Raw genomic sequence first — 19,432 nt, forward strand, 5'->3', positions numbered from 1 at the left:
ATCATGCACAAATGTTTTCAGGAACTGAAGTAGTTCCAAGTAGTTTAGGCAACCGTGGCTCTTGGCAAAGGTTTGCATGCACCTGCTGCTCGCAAGGTTATTCATTTAAAAATGTCCAATTTCATTGAGAAACACTTACAAGAAACTGGTCGCTCAGGGCGAGATTGGTTACCAGCTGATACAATTTAGTATGTAAATGAAACAGATGGCAGCTGGAGCAACAGACCTAAGATGCAAACCTCGATGCTGTATTAGCACAGACACCAGATGGGGGAAATAAAAAGTGCAATTTACAGTAGTACTTGCCTTGTATATTTGTAAACTTTGACACTTGCCTTTACATGAGAGACCTTGACTCAATGATGTAAAAATAACACATTAGAGATTTTATATGATTTTTAATAAATGATAAGATCTTCAACTACTGGAGTGTATTTTATAATGGCCTTAAGTGAAGGTTTACAAACTTGCAAGTTTAGATGCCCTCCCATTCGTACCTACCCAAGTCTTTATATATTTGATATAGAACTATTAGTGTATATTCAGCAAAGTGTATGAGTGAACTGATGGCTATTTAAGCCGAAATGACCAAGTAAGATAATTAGACAAAGGCGATTTAGTCCCGTAAAAGTTCTGAATGGAGAAGTCGAGAGAATTAATGTCAACACCATCATTAGCCAATTTGCCCGTCTTAATTACGACATTCGCTGTGGTTTCCGGTGAATGATAGAAGCTACTAGATATGTCGGCATATTTTGCACTGTCCCATTCAGTTAATTTAACTGGGAAATAAAGATAAATTTCATTGCTCGTAATTTTTCCGCACTCGGTTGCAATAGCAGAATAGTTGGTTGTTTGTTCATCGCTTAACTTTAGTACTCCAAACTTGCAGCTAGTAAAAGGAAAATTGGTCTGTATAGTTTTACTTGTTTGGGGGAGGTCAAAATTTACAGTCAGTGATTCAAATGTTGATGCTGACTGAAGTTTAATTTTTCCGAAACTGTTAACATCCACGGAAGATTGAAAAACTACTTGGTAGTCCGATGTGCTTTGATCAATATCCTTCACTGAAATAGAAACACAGGCATGTCAATTCAGTAGTAACAAAACATGCATAATACACTGAATGTTTTATGTTTTTATAAAGCAAATTGCTGTCAGGCTGAACAGGATTCGTAAAAAAGAATTTGTCCGCCATATTTCTTCGAACTCTCGCTATATCTGCAGGCCCCTATAAATAGAGCCGGTCGCTATTCAGTGTAATTAATTGTCACCGGTGTACATGGACGTATGCAATACAATACTCAGTAGCACCAAAAAATAAATGTGTACTTCTTCCAATGCAGGAAAGTAAGATACGAAAGACACTTACAATATTTGAACGATTTACTGTATTATACAAACAAACACCAAAATATTCGTAACTGCAATATCATGTAAATAAAGGCAATGCAAGATAAACAGTACGAACACGGGTCGCCATTCCACGCCGATACCCGTGACAATAAAGCAGTCAAGTGTAACGAACGCGAAGAGTATACCCTGGTGTTGATAATGATATCGAAGATAGTATTTGCCTATTTACGAGTCGTGTTCAGCTTTAACCTCATATAGACCTGATAATAGTACTTAAACTTTTTATAATATTACCTTTGCCAAAGTTTCCATCAATGATGCCTGAGAAGGACGCTGTCAAATCTCGAGGCCCATGAAATATACAGCGGGTGATTGCTAGTCTCTTCCCTTGATCAAGTGAATTACTGAAATGTATAGGTTGTATTTTCACCTTTCCTAAAGGCCGCAGAGTTTCCACCGTCAGCTATGAAATATTTTTAACGTTATTATAGCATAATGTTCAATAACTCTTCTCGTTTTGATCAAGGAACAAAAAAATATCATTTAATCCCTGCAATACTGAGAGTATTAAAATTGTAAATGAGATGCAACCCACATGATTGTTTTCAAACTTTATACCCTATTATACCTGAATATTCCAAATGATTTTTTTTCATTTCACTTAAAAGAGTGGAATGAACAAAACAAAACAAATTACACCAGCTAAAAAAAAGATTTATTCTAAATAACCTTCTAAATTTAACTACGAAACGGTTGAATTGTTTATTGTTTTACGTCCCATTCGAAAATCTTTGTCTCAGATAGAGACATGACCATAAAGCAGCGAGGGCTTCAAACTTTGAGCTTTACTCGGCACCCAGGGGCATTGAGCAGTGCCAACGCCTGTCGTGACACGGGGCCTCGGTTTTTAATGCCTCACTCAAAGGACCCGCAACGTTCACTTTCTTTTTTTATCGGTCAGTCGCAGCCGAGATTCAAACTAAAAAACTCCCGATTACGAAGCAATTGCTCTCCTGACTGAGCTTATCAGCTACCGAGAATGTTTGTATATTATTTAACGTCCCTCTCGAGATTTTTTCACTCATATTGAGACGCCACCACTTGCCGTTGGAGGGCTGCAAATTTTGTCCTATATTCGGCACTCAGGGTCATTGAGCAGGGAGGAATCTTTATCGTGCCAGCACCTACTGCGACACGAAAACTCGGTTTATACGGTCTCATCCGAAGGACCTGTCTCTACGTCCTACAGTTGGATTATAAACCCGCGACGTAAGGATCAACTCCTTACTTCGCGAGTCTAGAGCAGACGTTCTAACCACAGCACTACAATGACTAGGAAGTAGATGTACATACATTTAAATTCTCTAAACTTGAATTAGCCATTATATATTTTCCCTGTTGACTTTTGTGTAAAACATGTATATTTTGTACATATCACCTACTAAATACCCGGAGGAGTTTTCCTCCAGAAGTTAAGCTTAAGCTTGGATAAGAAAATGACACGAACTTATGGACGAAAAGCATAAATATGTTTAATTTTTAGTTGTACTTAACGATAAATAACGCGTAAAATCTATCAAAATAATCCTAAAATATGAATAAAGGCAAAAAAATTTACACTATCAATCCTTATTGTCTGCATAAAAAGAACAAATGCAGCAATAAGAACCCGCCATACCAGTAACTCCATTGCTTGTTTCTCCGTTAGGCTTAGTTTACATAAATGAAATGGACAGACTCCTATTTCGGCATATGACAATTATGAAACCTTGGTCATACAAATAGTTCATAATTTAATTTCAGATTATAATAAATACATGTAATATTTAAAAGGTCAAACGTCCTTCGACGGTTCACCCGTCGCATCAAATTGAAGAAATGTCACTGCATCATTAACTGTAAATTTCAGTTGATAATATAAATTTGGAAACTTATCATTTTTTTTCATAAAGGGACTTGTGTCAAATTGAAAGGAAAGAGGTGCCTCTTTTGAGAACAGTTCTTTTTTTTAAATTGTGGATAAATTTTACTTGATCATAATTTAGAAATTGTTACTTAAACAAGAAAATTCATTAAATGACAAATTTCTTAAGAGGTTAGTTACACACAAAAATTCTCTGCATGATTATTAATGTAAATAATATAGACGATTTCTATCAAGTTCCTTTCCTGTTCACAATTAATCCCCACCCTTCTATAAATTAAAGATTATTTCAAAACAATAACAGTGTTCTGCAGTGTATTTTTCACCATATTCGTAAACTAATTAAGTATTACTAAATACTATTTTAAAATTGCCATCGAAGTTTTTTTGAAATTTCATTATTATTATTATTATTATTTTTTTTTTTACATTATTTTGTTTCCCAGACGTGCGAACAGGGGGTATAACTTAAACGACGGTCTATGCAGCTGTCGTTTTCAAGATGGATAGGTTTAGCAATTAATAAAAACATCAATTTTTAAAGGTACTTGGACACAGATTTGAAGTTATTATTTTCTTTATAATATTACAACTAATATATTTTAATAGCATTTCACACAAAAATTAATTAAAATATTATTTCATATAAAAGATATTAAAATTTAAATTTTTTTGGCGGGTTTGATTGACACATCCTTGCACTTTCACGAATTAATTTTATTCTTAATCCTTAGGAAAAGTGGCAATCTCGTTGTGCATAAATGAAAAATATTAATACTATAATCCAGAAAATTCAGAGTAGACATGTTCGATAGCAAAACAAACACACAATGTATTGTCAGTCCGTGCAGTTGTGGTAAGCAGACTGACAATTAAACGCACCCGGTGAATTGTAAACATCAACAAAAACAGAACTCGGCCCTGTTTACAAAAACTGTGTATATAAATACGAGTGTGCTCGATTTGCTGAACTCTGTACGCAACTCTTAGTTCGGAATGACGATACTTGTGAAGGAGTTTTGCTTTCTAACATTTCTACTCTGAATAAAATTATTTCTCTGGATAAAAGTTTTAAATTTCTCATTAATACACAAGATTGCCACTTTTCCTAAGGATTAAGAAAAAGGTTAAAATTTGTGATAGTGCAAGGATGTGTCAATCAAACCCGCCAAAAAATGTGAAGTTTTAATAACTTTTAAAGGAAATAAGATTTTTAATTAATTTTTGTGTGAAATGCTATTAAAATATATAAGTCGTAATATTATAGAGAAAATATTGACTTCAAATCTGTGTTCAAGTACCTTTAAAGCCAAGCTTTTGAATGCTCAAGTATCTGTTCTTTGTATGACGTATCTGTCATGGACGTCAGTACAGACGGAGTAACCATGCGTAATTCGTCAACAACGAAACGGTAGTACCTCTCTACTTTCCACTGCTACTTCGCTCTTTCTTGTCAGCTCTGCATGTCCCTCCACGTAGTTGACCCAATATAAAATTGACAGTGAATGATGGCGAATGTACCCGGAAGTCACTTTCAACCTAAATCTCGCATGTCATGTGACGAAACTTGCAGACACAGTGAGACACTATTTTAAAGAACTGTGATAAAGGTATATCATTTTTTACGGTCCAAATACTGTTTGTTCGCAGGTGGAAAATAATGACCGATTCATGGTGAATTCTAAGTCATTAAAAATGCTTTCCAATGTACTTTTACTAGAAGCACTGACTTTTACTGTTGACTGTTTACTTGGAAATTCAAACCTGTATCGTCTACCTATCTAGTATGTCAGAGGTATGTTGTTATGGGCACTAACATGTGAAGGCCGGGAGTTGATGGTAAAATGGTCAAGTGCAACTCATCTGTGCTGCGAAATTAAACGTTGAGTTTAATATTTATATCGTAAAAGAGTTTTCGTACACTGTCCTAGTAAAAGTGAGCCGTCAACTGTAAGAGTCAGCGCTCCTCGTAAAAGTCCCATAATTAGTAAATAAATAGCATACGAATGTATCACAGATTTATATTTTAATCAGATTCTAAATCTTAAGCTCCATTTTAATATTTTTGCGTCGGTCCAAAGAGAAAAATTGTATCATCTGTCCTTATCCTTACACCTCGGATGTTTTGGAGGTCCATGTTTGCTTTGCTCCATTTCTGTATTGTTTCATGGACTTTCGATTTTGAATTCTGTTTGTTATCTCATTATGTTTCATCTTTATATAGAACAAACTGAAGGAATTCGAATAATGTATCATATTGAATGAGAATGCAACACTTTATGCAACGGTTGAAGATTTCAATACTGTTAGATTCAGAATGGTCAATGACTTCTTTCTTTGATAAGAATTTAAATGAAAGATTGAATAACGAATACATTTATTTTTATTATTTGCACAAATAATAATAAATGTAGTTACATGGTGCATCGTTCATCCCTCTATCTGGAATCATGTAGGTGGCACAGTGCTCCATTCCCTGTAAGTTATTAGGCCTTCCTGGCACCCAATGGCTGTAGTGCATTCTTTCCGCATTTGAAAGATATAGAAAATTTCCTTCTTCTTGAATATCACTTGCACCAAGCCAGACTTGGTTCTGATAACCTTTAAAATAGCATCAAATATTTCATTTATGTCCAAGTTATCAACTTACAGGATAAAAAAAATCAAACCTAAATTTAAAATAATAAAAAGATCTACAAGCTTTTTTAGTCTTAAAAAGAAATGAAAATGATTTTTTATCTCTATAATTACAATCAGATATATCTAAAGATATCATGCACATTTAATTTCCAGTTGTTTTATAATGCTAACTGTAATTAAATGAAACTTCGTGTAGCAGGAGCCTTTGTCAAGTTTTTGTCAACCTCTTAAACGGCTTTGCAAATCAATCTAATTTTCTTTCTTTGCATTCTGAAGTTCTAATAATTCGGAGCCCAGCAGATAACATGACAACTGCAAATTAAAAAATATCGACTAACTATTACTCACACAATCAAGATATTTTAAATGTTACCTTAGAAATTTAAGCTCGATTAAATATTTTAATATCTTTTAAATGGATTAGTTTATCAAAGTACATGTAAGTAACATAGAGTAAGGAAACATACAAATTAAAAGAATTGTTGTGTTTCGCTTTCGGTGTCTTTGTGGGTGAGATGTTATTATATATGGCACATTGTGTCAAATATGAACGCCCTATCAGGACATTCAAAGTAATCACCGAAGTTGATTTTTTTTTAATGTGATCAAATATATATATCAAGGGGTCAGAAATAATAGCATATTCGGAAATATCTTGTCACAGGTTAATGTCAAATATGAAATCCCAATCTTTTTTCTAACGGAAGTTGTAAGAGAAAAAAGTAATTTTGTTGAAAGGTTTGTCAAAAGTCATGGTTCAAGGTCTCAGGGTCAAAAATCACTGCATTTAAAAAAGGTTTTGTCACAGTCAGTTTGCATGTGAAAGCCATGTCAGGTCTCATTAGTTATTTTTGACCAATTGGAAAGTCTTTAAAAGTAGGCCCAACTTCAAGGTCCCGAGATTTAAAAAGAAAATTACAGTTTACAGTATTAAAAGGCCATATCATTTCTCATTCAAAAGTTATGGTCAACATGTGGCGCAGTAGTTAGGGCATCTGCCTGTAGCAGTCGATCCTTACGTCACGGGTTCGAATCCCACTGTGGGAAGTGGAGACCGGTCATTCAAATGAGACTGTATAAACCGAAGTGCCGTGTCGCAGTAAGTGCTGGCACGAAAAAAAAAACCTAACTGCTCAATGGCCTCAAGTGCCAAGTACAAGACGAAATTTGTAGCTATCCACTTGCAGGTGGTGGCGTCTCCATACGAGTGAAAAATTCTCGAGAGGGACGTTTAACATACAATCCTTTAATAAAAAATTATGGCCAATTTACAATAACTTTTAAAGTTTTGGAAAGTAGGTCAAAACTAAAAGGTCACCGGGTCAAAAATCATAGTGTATTTAGAAAGGTTTTGTAACAGATAAAACATGTACACGTGTAATATGAGAATCCTGTCCTTTGTTTCTAAAGATATTACTTAGGTTAAAGTTTTTATTTTGTGACAGATCAAGACTGACGGACGGACAGACGAATGAGATTGAATATCCCATCACTTTCCCGGAAGCTGGGAAAAATAAAAGTGAATCGTCAACTTACCATAGCATCTTTAAATGTGGCTTCTGATGTTGAAAAATAATAGCAACTCTTTTGGTATGAAACCCATCCTTTATCACAGGTTTCTACGTGTATAAATAAAGAATCTAGAGGAAATTAAAGCTCTGACCTGCTTGAACATGGTAATCAGTTTTCCTTATTTAACGAATGTAAAAATATTTTAAACCATACACAGAAATATGATACACTGGATATGAAATTTGTCATTAAACAAACTATGACTATGATAAAATTTCATAATATTTCAATGCAAAGACAACAAACAATCATCATGCCAAAAAGTTCAATTTAGCAGAACTACATGTAATAAGTCAAAAGTCGGGATACTGTGCTAAAGAGTATAAGGAAAACTTATTAATCGATCAGTCCCGCATTGATCCATTGGTCTGACCAGGTAAATAAAGAAACCTTTAGGCGATAAATAACTTGTATGTAAAAGGTCAGTGAGCATACGACCTAGGTCAAAGGTATTTATAAACAAGGTCAATTTTAAGACCATGCAATTAACCAATTACTGTATTGATGTAGACATTGATGTAGACAGATTTCCAAAGCAGTAACAGTTAATCACTGATTTAAAAAGGATACTAAATTTATCACACAAACACTGTTTAATTGTTTGTTCGCCATCTTCCTCTCCTAAAAACCATTCACAATAGCTCAGATGATAGAGGTCCTGTGTCAAGGTAGGTGTTGGCACGATAAAGAACCCTCATTACTTAATGGCCCTGAGTGCCGAGTACAGGTCTAATTTAAACTCCTTCACCGGTATATGGTGACGTCTCTACATGAGTCAAAAATTCTTGAATGGGAGGTAAAGAAAAACAACAAGCAATTAATCTTCACCTTAAAATGATAATATGAAACAGAAGTGTATTTAAAAGTATCTTTTGTTTTGGCTGAAAAAAATAACTTGTCAATCTTTTTTTTTTCAAAACATACACGTATGCTATGCTTTACTAATTTCGTAATTCCAACATTTTTAAAGTAGGAAAATTTATGATTTTTCCCCCTAATTTTAGTGATATGGATACACTCATTCTATAATTTTATGCCCTATGGTGTCTAAAGGAAGTTTGGATTCTCCATATTCCAGGCCAATTATTTGTTTCATTGTATTCACCGAGGATAATCTTGAAGTACTTTACAAATCTTTTATGACGTTATAAACTTCTTTGGTGCGCAGAGTAGGAAAGCAAAGGAGTAGAACATCATATTCTGTTATTTGTGAATACTAAAACGTTAATTTTGATATTATATAAGATAGGATAATAAGTAAACAATTTGTCACAAATTTACACAAAACCGAGGTTTTATACGATTTTCACTGAGGTAAAGGGAGAATAGGACGTGTTCATTGTTACAATGTGATCTTCATCCCCTTAGATCAAATTTAAATGGTTTATATTATACTCAGTAAGATCTATCTCGTGCAAAGGGTAACAAGTATTTTAGATTGAAGTTAAGAAACCCTCATTCTTGCAACTTTTTAATGATTTCACATTCATGTGTCGTGCACATGAATTGAGAAGAAATTGAAGACGGTCAACGTACTTTTTACGGGGTTATTACTCAATTGATCGCAATACCCGTTCAGAAACCAGACGAGATAAGATATTTCACATAGTGCCACTGGTTTTACTACAATTTCTTCGGAAACGTTTAATATCAGGACACAGAAAAAATGTGACAATGTTCCTTCATTTCTTTCTGTGAAAATATAAAAACAAATACTTACTCATACGAATTTGTCCCGCAAAGGAACTAAGTAACATCATGAAATATATATTCCCAATATTTAAAGACATGATTCTTCAAACTCGTAGTACACTCCAAGACGTTAATTTAACTTTCGCAAAACAAACATTTTATATTTATAGACAACAAATGAATAATAGTTTTAAGACTACAACATTCTAGCTAATCAATCACAATGAAACATTTTTCATCATCATCTGCCCTACTGTTTGCGAGCTACCATGAAAAACCCGAAAGCCTGAAGCCAGAGTCACGAACCATCAAACCTTCCATCAGAAATTTGCAAAAACTCAAGTATTACATCACAAATCCCGTACTATTTCAAAGTGGGATGAGCGATTTCATGATACACAGCATTCGGTCTTAAGCATTTAAATAATAAAAAATATTTAAACTACGTTGGAAAATTGCTAAAGGGAATTCAATGTATAACGACACTATTTTATATCTGCTATGGAATGAATGGTTTGAAATGATAAATCATAGAGTAGCATTTTGAAAGTTTTATAATATAAACAGACTCCGCCAAAGGAATTAACCGAAGTATAATTATTGTCCAAATAACTGCACCTTAAATTTTCCATAGAAGTTTTTGAGCAGCGCTTTTTCCTTAAGATATTATAAAAAGTAATGTGAATTTCATACAAATACAAGTATCTAGGTGAAGCTATGAATAAACTTTCTTTTTTATCCCCCTGTAGCGGAAGATTCAGGTAATATAGTGTTTGTAGAAAAGTGGCTCCCCTGACTGAATTTGTATTATTAAATGTATACATGTATACTAAAGACAAATAAAATACATGTATGTCAATATGCATATAAAGATTTGATTGCCCGTGTGACAAGACTTTTCGTTTGGTACCACCTGGATATTGGCACACTTTCATACAGAAATAGAAACCAACAACAACTTTGAGTCTGGCTTACCTTTCAAAAACCTATCTTTGCATGACCATAACTTTTGAATCAAAATCAATAGGGGTCTTCATTGGTTATATAAAATTTCATTGGTGGCGAGATATCGTGTGGAAACGAAAGTGTTTTAACAGACAGAATTTGCTTATTTATGACCACCACTTTTTGACCTCAAAATCAATAGGGGTCTTCTTTAGTTAGGGAGTTGCTATGCTAAGTTTCATTGCAAAAGCTCAAAGGGTTCTCGAGATATCGTGTGAAACGAAAGCGTTTGGACAAACCCAAATTAATATCCCCCACTTTTCAAGCGGGGGACAACAACAACTTTGAGTCTGGCTTACCTTTCAAAAACCTATCTTTGCATGACCATGACTTTTGAATTGGTGGTGCTAGGGCTTTTATATTCCACAACTGTATTTCTTGGGAGAAGACCTTATTTGGATACCAACATATTTTAATTTGCTTTTCAGAAAAGTTTAAAAAACACATTTATCTTGTTATTACAAAAATTAAATAAATTATTTACCACGGATATTTTGAAAAAATTAACATTTTCCTCTTTCAATCAAGACCAGATAGCCCTTCTAGGTGCAAAATGATCAGCCTATTTGTTTTCAGTAATGTGAATTTAGTTCATTTCACTGTTATCGTTATCTGGGAATTTTTGTGTCGCCAGCACAGCAGGGCGGCAGTAAGGGATTACTTTACCCGGCGTCTGTCTGCCTGTCTGTCACACCTTGTATCTCAAGAACTGTAAGAGATATGGACTTGACATTTTGCACATTTGACACTATAACATTTGTAAATTGCCATGGTCATCGACTACATGAGCCTTGACCTTGCCCTTTGACTTATTTTACTAAAAGGTTAAGGCGTCAATATACCGCATTTTTGTCAATAAAGGGGTTATTCTCACAGGCTTTTGGATCGCTTGAAAAAAAATTGTGTGTAAAAAAAAAAATAAAGGTACTGAACTCTTACACCTCGTACCAAATTGAGGTGATAAAATATTTTTTTATTCACATGCTCTAAAATTCTACTTTCTATTTAAATTTATTCATAGATAGACATTCTTCATTTCTACCAAAGCTCATTCCGAAATTCCATATTTTTCTCGAGATATTCTGAAATCAATCTCAAAAATGACCTACTTTCTTTTACTCGACATTAGCTTGGGCCCCTAGCCATTCACATGTAAACAGACGATGTTTGAAGTGCAGCGAAGAGTTGTATAGTATTTGCAAGATCTTTCAACATTTTAAAGTTGATTTCTTACTCCGGATTGTAAGATTAAGTCCGTATTAATTCCTTTCGCGAAAAATTAACTTGAAAACGTCTGCATAAACAACTATACCTCCTTGTTGATTATGAATGTAAAAGAAGCTATGGTCGAACGATTTTTTCCCGGAATGCATTCTATAGCTTTCGATTTTCAAAACAATTAGACCGCTGAAATGTTGTTTGTGACTTAGTAAGATCTAGCTGCAATAATGTAGCCCTCTCCGATTTTTTTCTTTTTCTTTTTTTTTGGGAGAGGGCTACAACTCCTTAGGATCTCTATAATGGCGCAGATGCGGCAGTGGATCACTCCCGCACGGATTTTGGCTAAAATTATCAGTAAACGGCTATTTTATTATTATCTCTTAACTGGAATCCAAATATGTAATTATGCAAAACATAAATCGATCCAAAAATATTCACAACGACCCATGTATCGGTTATTTTTCGTGTGTGTCAACAGCTTAACTTGAATTTATCCGCCATGTTTACTGACCTTGATGGATTGTATTTTGGGACAGCCAATGAGAATTTAGGTTCGATAGGAGCGGATCTACTAGGAATTCCCTTATTTTAAGCATACGTATCGCTGTTTGCGCATAAATAACACTTGAAATGGTTTTATTTATCGATGTTTTTGTAATATATTATAGCACAATCGTTTATAAACATCGACATTTGCTTTATTTGGTTGTTCCAAATTTCAAGCGAAAGTCTCATTACGTCACGCGTGAACTGTCATGGCTGCTGAATATTACAGCTGGGAAAGACACAGATTTATTTTACATGGTTTTCGAGTTTAACAGGCTATGTTGTTGACAGTGAATAAAAATTCCGTCTTATAAGAAGTAAGTTTAATGTAAAAATAATTTATTTTGCCTCCAACCACCCGTATCAAAAAAATATATTTGCACCATTACGGAGATGCGATGGAATTGTAGCCCTCTCCAGTAAATATCAGATAAAAAAAATCGGAGAGGGCTACATTATTGCAGCTAAGTAAGATCATATGATCAAATTAGAGAAAATCCATGTAAAGCTCGAATGCAAATGAGCAAATATTCATTGACTTTTGAATAAACTCCGGGGAAAATTTGTCCCGTCGTTCCCGCTTAAAAATTAGTGTAGCCCTCCGAAGGCCCAAGCTGATGTCGAGTAAAAAAATTAAGGTCAATTTTGGAATTGATTTCAGAATATCTCGAGAAGTATAAGGAATTACGGAATGAAATTTGGTAGTAATGAAGATTGTTTATATATGAATAGATATGGATAAATTTAAAATTGTTAAGCATTTGATTTAAAAGAATTTTATCGGCGAAAGTAGGTACCCTATGAAAAGAGTTCCATACCTTTATTTTTTTTTCAACACCTCAATTTTTTTTCTAAGCGATCTAAAGGCCTGTGGTTATTCTATGCTATTTAGCATGTGCACTGATTTCCATCAAACATGAAAAATACAAGCGTTACAATACACTCAACTTTGACCTATTTTACAGAGAATAATGTAACGTTCTTACTATATACAAATAATTAATAATTGGGTTTGCTTAGGTTTCCTTCCTAACAATCACGTTTTCTTGCTTACACATTGGGGCTATTTTACGCATCAAAATTGCATCACAAAAAGGATATATTATCGCATCGTTAGCTGCAATCAATATAGGCCTATACTACGATAACTTCGCAAGATTTACTTCCAACTTCCACTGTGTCGCCATTTTTTTTCCCAATTTTACGTTTGGAATATGACAAATCGAAATTCGTTAAAAATCGGTATTTTTTTCGGTAAAAAGTGTAAATAGATAAAGGATCCGGTTAAGGATAAATAGCATTAAATCGGCAAGCAAAAGAAGCATCAAAATCAGCATTGATACTGTATCAAAATTAGTCCCCTGCACTGTAAAACACTCGGTGGAGAAAGAAATTCGACTGGGTGCTTACACTAGAGGGTCATACAGGGATGGAATCTGGGAGGGTGATGGAAGGAGTCGAGTCGCCAGTAGAAATCGTCAAAGATGATATGGGCTCTGGTTCAGAAATCACTGTCAATGATACTGAAATAGGTTAAGAGACGGAAGGGCACTAGTGAGTAGATGTTGTGGACTCAAAAACTTTAGAAGGGGTATTGCAGATCCTGGATGTGCTTCATCGACCCCCAGAACTAAAGGCACCTTTCCCTCGTAGAACAACCATTTGGACGCATATAACTGCCGCTAGCATTCACGCAAAGTAGGGTAGAAATAGACTGTTGGATGTCCTTATAGGTACCTTTGCCCCCTTCCGAGCACACACGGATGATGACTGGTGCTCCATCTAGAAGCCAATTTTGTCGGCAACGGTGTTGGTGTCAAAAAGTCAATAAAAACCATTACAGCGGCATTTGCACTATTTCCATAATTTTAAAACAATTCACTATATGAAAACTATATATCATTCGGTCGGTGATTGTATACTAAATATATTTTAACAAAAATATATTATTGATAAAAAAATTCCATTTGTCAAATATATTAATTCGAATTTTCATATGCATCAAAAACGCATGTAGACCGGTAACAGGAGCGTCGCACACGCAATAGCAAAATGTTGATCATTTCCATAAAATAATACAAACATAAAATTTAGCAGAAAAGTTCAAAATCTGATGTAAATGATGTAAAGTTTTACAATTGTGATGTTGTTTAATCTGAATGCTGTGAACGCGTTGTTCAAAATGCAAGACAGCGATGTAGATAAGCGTTATCGGAAGAAATATGGAAGGAACGTGAAATGTCATCGGTAACTTAAAAAGATAATTTCATGAGCCAAATCAATTTTGAAATGGCATGTCAATGATCCTTTTTGTGTGCAAGGAACTATATTTTAAATTAGACTGATATTTTGTGTCGATATGTATGTTGGGTTTCTGATATTAAGCCGATTTATTGTGGAGACATTGACTAAGACGGTGTGTCACAAAGTTTGGAGGTTCAAAGTTTTTAAGTTATAATAATAATTGCCGTGTTACATGTATGTACTACATGTAGCTATACGTCACAATAGAATGTGACGGCAAAAACGTCACGTTTAAATGCTACACTCCAGCAATGACCTACATTTTAAGAATTCATTTTTCTAATTTGGCACCAAACAACATTTAATACAAAATGTGCAAAGTCAAAACTTTATTTAGATATGAAAATGAAAACGCCAGAACTTCAGTACCTGGGACCATGATTTTCACAACTTTGGTAGAAGACTCAATGCTGATTACAATCATGCCAACAGTTTGACTGCATGATGTCCAAGAGTAGGGAATTTTTTTTTTTTGAAGATTGCATAAAGTTTAGTGGTTTTGGCCCCACCCCTCAGGCCCCAGGGGCCAGGGACCATGAAATTCAGAAATTTTGTTCCCTTTACCCAGAAATGTTTTGTGCCAAATTTGGTCGAAATTGCTCGAGCGGTTGCAGAGAAGAAGCTAAAAATGTTCAAATGTTAACACACGACGGACGAAAACGGATAGCAATATGTCACCTGAGTTTTATTCAGGTGACCTAAAAATGCATGTTTTATGTTATCTATAATTTTTATTTTAGTACGATAAAAAAATCCTCCATGGCACTTGATCCCACCTCTGGATTGGGTTGCTCAAAACACTGGTTAAATTTGTCCACTGGATAAGTTAGCCATTGGTTAAATTCTATATCCACTGGCCAACTAACCACTGGTCAAATATTTGTTGCTCAAAATAAAATTAGCCTCTGGTTAACTAACCACAGGTTAAGTGATTTAACCACTGGTTAGTATCCCACAATGCTTTACACTTGTCCAGTTATCAACCAAAAAAAAATGGCTACCATGGTAAATATCAAATAAGTAAATAGTGAGACGTTTTAACGTTACAGCCGTATGTGGAGAAGTGAAGAAATATCGAAATGTAACAGTATCAAAACTAAACAAACGCTTTAGTCGCAAAAAGTGAGGAACACACAAGTCAGCTGGGATTATTCTTTGCTGAAAATTCAAGTGGAGGATGCAGTAACTGTAAACACATAACGTTAGAATGGGAAAGGATTAGCACCACAGGTAAGATGGATAGAATGATTGCAGAAACCTAGATGCTCGTTAAGCTGTTAGATCTTAATTTTACAGAAAATATTTTAAAGACAATACCTACTCAAGACAGCTATAATTACGAGGCAAATACATCAATTTGTATCGTTTCATACCTAAATAATAACTGATTGGAGTCAGGACACCTTTACTGTTTACACCATGTTAACGTCGTCTGCTATTATTCGAGGAAATTCGCACTTGTTGTATTATCGCTTTTATACATACCTTGACAGAAAGATCTCAGTCCAGTGGTTTGTCAAATATTTCCAAACAAGAAATAACTTTCAAAGTATTTACGTAATCCTGAATTACAATGTACTAACACTGTCTGAAAGTGGGTAGCATTTCTTTAATTATTACAGAAAGGTCATGGTCGAATTTGCAACTTGCATGTAGATAAAGCGCGTTCGTCACTAATGCATTTCGCTCCATACAATTAAATTTTGCGGTGTAACTAAAATGCATTATCCCAAGGGTATTTAATACAACACCTTTTAATATAAGCATCTATATAGAAATTAGAAAAAATCTTAATGTAGATATTGATAGCATATGCATCGGAAGCATTGTGAAAGTAGAGTGGCTAATTGAATGTGGGTGGGGGTGGAGGAGGGGGGGGGGGTGCTAAACCAACAAATTAAAAAAAGGTAACCCCAATTTTCAATGCCTACATGAAGTCTTTCTTTGCAAAAAAGAAAATCATGAAGTCTATGGATAGATATTTAGAATCTAATGGTAGATTTAATTTTGAACAAATAATTTTATTCATTTTATCTCAACTAGACCTTGCCTAAATGATAATAAAATCAAAGGAAATGGTACACATTTAATTTAATGCAGCAGTCAACAAGAAAGGTAGTTTGATAAAATAGGCAGATAAAAATATCGGCAAGGAAATGATTACTAATATCATTTTGAAAAACAAATACAAAATGCAAGATCTTAAAAAAAGGGGGGGGGGGGGTAAAGGAGTGTGTGTGTGTCGAGGGGGGGGGGGGTGTCAATTCTCAATTGATTTTAAATATTGATGTATGGTAATCAAAGAACAATTTATCTATATTCATTATTAGACCTATATGCAAATGACCAACAATTTTATTCATTTATAATTTTTATTTAAAATATACCAATAATTATTTATTTTTCAGCGAGGGAAGGCCGCTTGATAAGATCCTCTGTAATACCAACAGATTAATCCTTGAAAGAACCCATTTACAACATTTCTGCTGACGATGAATACATAAAAACCAATCATATTCCTGACTGTGATGTTACTCCTGCCTAATATTGCTACAAAACCACGTCAACTTGACTTTAAATTACTGTGTATGTCTTTTTAAGTATTCATCAACATTAAATTCTTGTTTGAAATATCTATAAGCCTTTGTTTCTTTTGTTATCCCCCAAAATTTACAACCAATAATAATTTTTTAGTCATATTTATCCACTGGTTAAGAGACTTAACCCACCTCTGTGGAATGGCTAACTTTAGCCAATATTTAACCACTGGATAGCAAAGATAACCAGTGGACAAATTTTGAGCAACAGAATTTAACCAACAGTTAAAAGTTAACCACTGGATAAGAGATTTAACCAGCGGTTAACCTCAACCAGAGTTTTGAGCAACCCAATCCTGATGTTTTGGAGGTCCGAGTTTGCTTAGTCCGAAAAATCTGACGTTTTCCTGGCTTTTTTACGATTTCCTGGCATGTAAAATATCAAAATCGTAAAAAAAGCCAGGAAAACGGCAGGTAAAATATCAAAATCGTAAAAAAAAGCCAGGAAAACGTCAGATTTTTCGGACTACAGTTTTGCTGTGCAACCGTATTGTATTGTTTTATGGACTTTTTAGCTTGAAAACTGTTCGTTATCTTACTTATCTCCATATACTCCATTGATATTATCTTTACAACTCCCTTTAAGTTAATCGATATTTATTATTTCTCTTCGATTCACGTCAGTTACGATCTACAATGCCGATAGACTTTTTGTAACAAGCATGCTGATACAGTTGTAATAAAAATATCATTTGAAGCGCAGTGTAAGATATGTTTTGTAAGCAGTGCTGTTCATCAGATGGGACGATCAGCAGACGTCGCGCCAAGTCGGTTGGATATAATAATGTTAATTAAATAAAGAAACGCTGTATTGATATCATAATATACACGTTGGTTTTCCAAAAAAATATTTTGTATGTGCTCAAAAATATGTGAACATGTTATATTAGTTCTTTAAGATCACAATTGATTTTTATCATTTTGACAGAAAGTCTACTCATTTTTTTTTATATTCGGACTAAATTTATGAAACAGGATAAATATTCGGTATCATTGGAAGTGTGTAGTATAATTTTACAAGGAGAATTTGTTGATTTTCTTTGAAGTGTGTTGAATTTCAATATTCGAATAAAGGCAAAGATTTTTTTTCCAAAGGACGTATATACAAGAGCAGAATGCAACGATTTTGCAATTTCATGATATGTTTATCTCTTTCAAGTGTTTCAATGCTTTTGTATACATACACAAAATTTGAAACAAGAGACCGAATGTATTTGAAAAGCTTCAATATGAGTAACAATTTAACCTTAAAGGATACAAAAAGGATAGTCAAATTGAAAACAAAATATCCTTTAACATTATATGGAAGATATATAAAAAACAACAGAAATATATGTCGAAATCATACCAGAATATCGGCACTGATTATGGTACATACCGCCATTGGTCATTTTGAAGCAAGAGAAGAGATGAGAGCTACATGGCTTAATATTACCCAGTACAAACCTGAAACTGTTCGTGTGATATTTCTAGTTGGTACAACAAAAAAGGAGAGTGACCAAGAAAAATTATCGCAAGAGAGTGAAAAATTTAATGATATTATTCAGGGAGATTTTATGGACACTTATAGGAATTTAACAAACAAAGGGGTTTTGGGGTTCAAATGGATCACCGAAAATTGTATGAATGCAGAAATCATTATCAAGATTGACGATGACTCTGTCATTAACCTTTACAAGTTCTTCACAAATTTTATCTACCTGAGAAAGGAAAAGAAGTTTCTTTTTTGTAATGTGTGGCCAAAAGACTACATGAGAATTGAACGTGATAGAAACAACAAATGGTTTGTAAGCGATATTTTTTTCAAAGGCTATAGCCTCTTTCCTTACACTTATTGCAGTGGATTTGCTGTATTTATTTCCACGGATCTTATTCCAGCCTTGTATAAGGCCGCCATGACGGCGCCATTTTTCTGGGTGGATGACGTATACCTTTTTGGAATTCTCTCTTCTCGAGTCGACAATGTGAAGTATAAACAAATGGAAGAATACCTGACTTTATTTCATTCCGAAGCTCTTGAGTGTTACAGAAAGTTTGGGAGAAATTGTAAATATCTTGCCATGCTGTCAATGCGTGGTCAGATTCGTGAGATGTGGAATGCTATTGTGCATGATAGAATAAAAATTGGATGATTTTACAAAATACAGGATATAATCAAAGTTTTATAGGTTTTTACTTCAAATAGTGGTGTAAAACAATTTTCAAACAAACCAAAATAAAACTGAACATGGCTCGCCAACATTTAAAAAAATTAAAATTACTTGAGCATAAGTCTGTAAAACTACTTGAGTATTTCTTTTAATAATTAACAAGATACGATATGTAGATACTAACCTGACTGGCTGGAGTCCCGAAATACATTTCTGTGCGTCGAAAATATTTTTAATATATAGGCCTCAGTTTAAAAGATCTTGTACATGTATACTAAGTGATGAATGACGGAATTTTCTCTTCTGGTTACTACATATAATCAACGAAACATGTTTCTTTACTTCGTCTACTTCTGTTAAAAAATCCATCAAACCAATATTTAAAATCGAGATTTTTTTTTTGAACAATGGTAACACTATTATTC

The 19,432-nt window shown here is 34.1% G+C and overlaps 2 protein-coding genes across 2 annotated transcripts; one reads left to right on the forward strand and one right to left on the reverse strand.

Annotated features, from left to right (window-relative positions):
* Window positions 1-383: 383 nt before the first annotated feature.
* On the reverse strand, window positions 384-3,027 carry LOC134273802 (uncharacterized). Its single transcript, XM_062756010.1, has 3 exons — window positions 2,975-3,027; window positions 1,651-1,819; window positions 384-1,067 (listed from the first exon to the last, which is right to left on the reverse strand). The coding sequence occupies exons 1-3, from the start codon at window positions 2,996-2,998 to the stop codon at window positions 571-573; spliced, it is 690 nt and encodes a 229-aa protein (XP_062611994.1). The 5' UTR covers window positions 2,999-3,027; the 3' UTR covers window positions 384-570.
* A 15,197-nt stretch (window positions 3,028-18,224) lies between these two features.
* LOC134273801 (beta-1,3-galactosyltransferase 5-like) lies at window positions 18,225-18,989 on the forward strand. Its single transcript, XM_062756009.1, has one exon. The coding sequence runs from the start codon at window positions 18,225-18,227 to the stop codon at window positions 18,987-18,989; it is 765 nt and encodes a 254-aa protein (XP_062611993.1).
* Window positions 18,990-19,432: the final 443 nt, after the last annotated feature.

Source organism: Saccostrea cucullata, unplaced genomic scaffold (genome assembly GCF_032062105.1).
Source record: "Saccostrea cucullata isolate Sc308-1 unplaced genomic scaffold, CSIRO_AGI_Scuc_v1 ctg1379, whole genome shotgun sequence".
NCBI classification, from domain to species: Eukaryota; Metazoa; Mollusca; class Bivalvia; order Ostreida; family Ostreidae; genus Saccostrea; species Saccostrea cuccullata.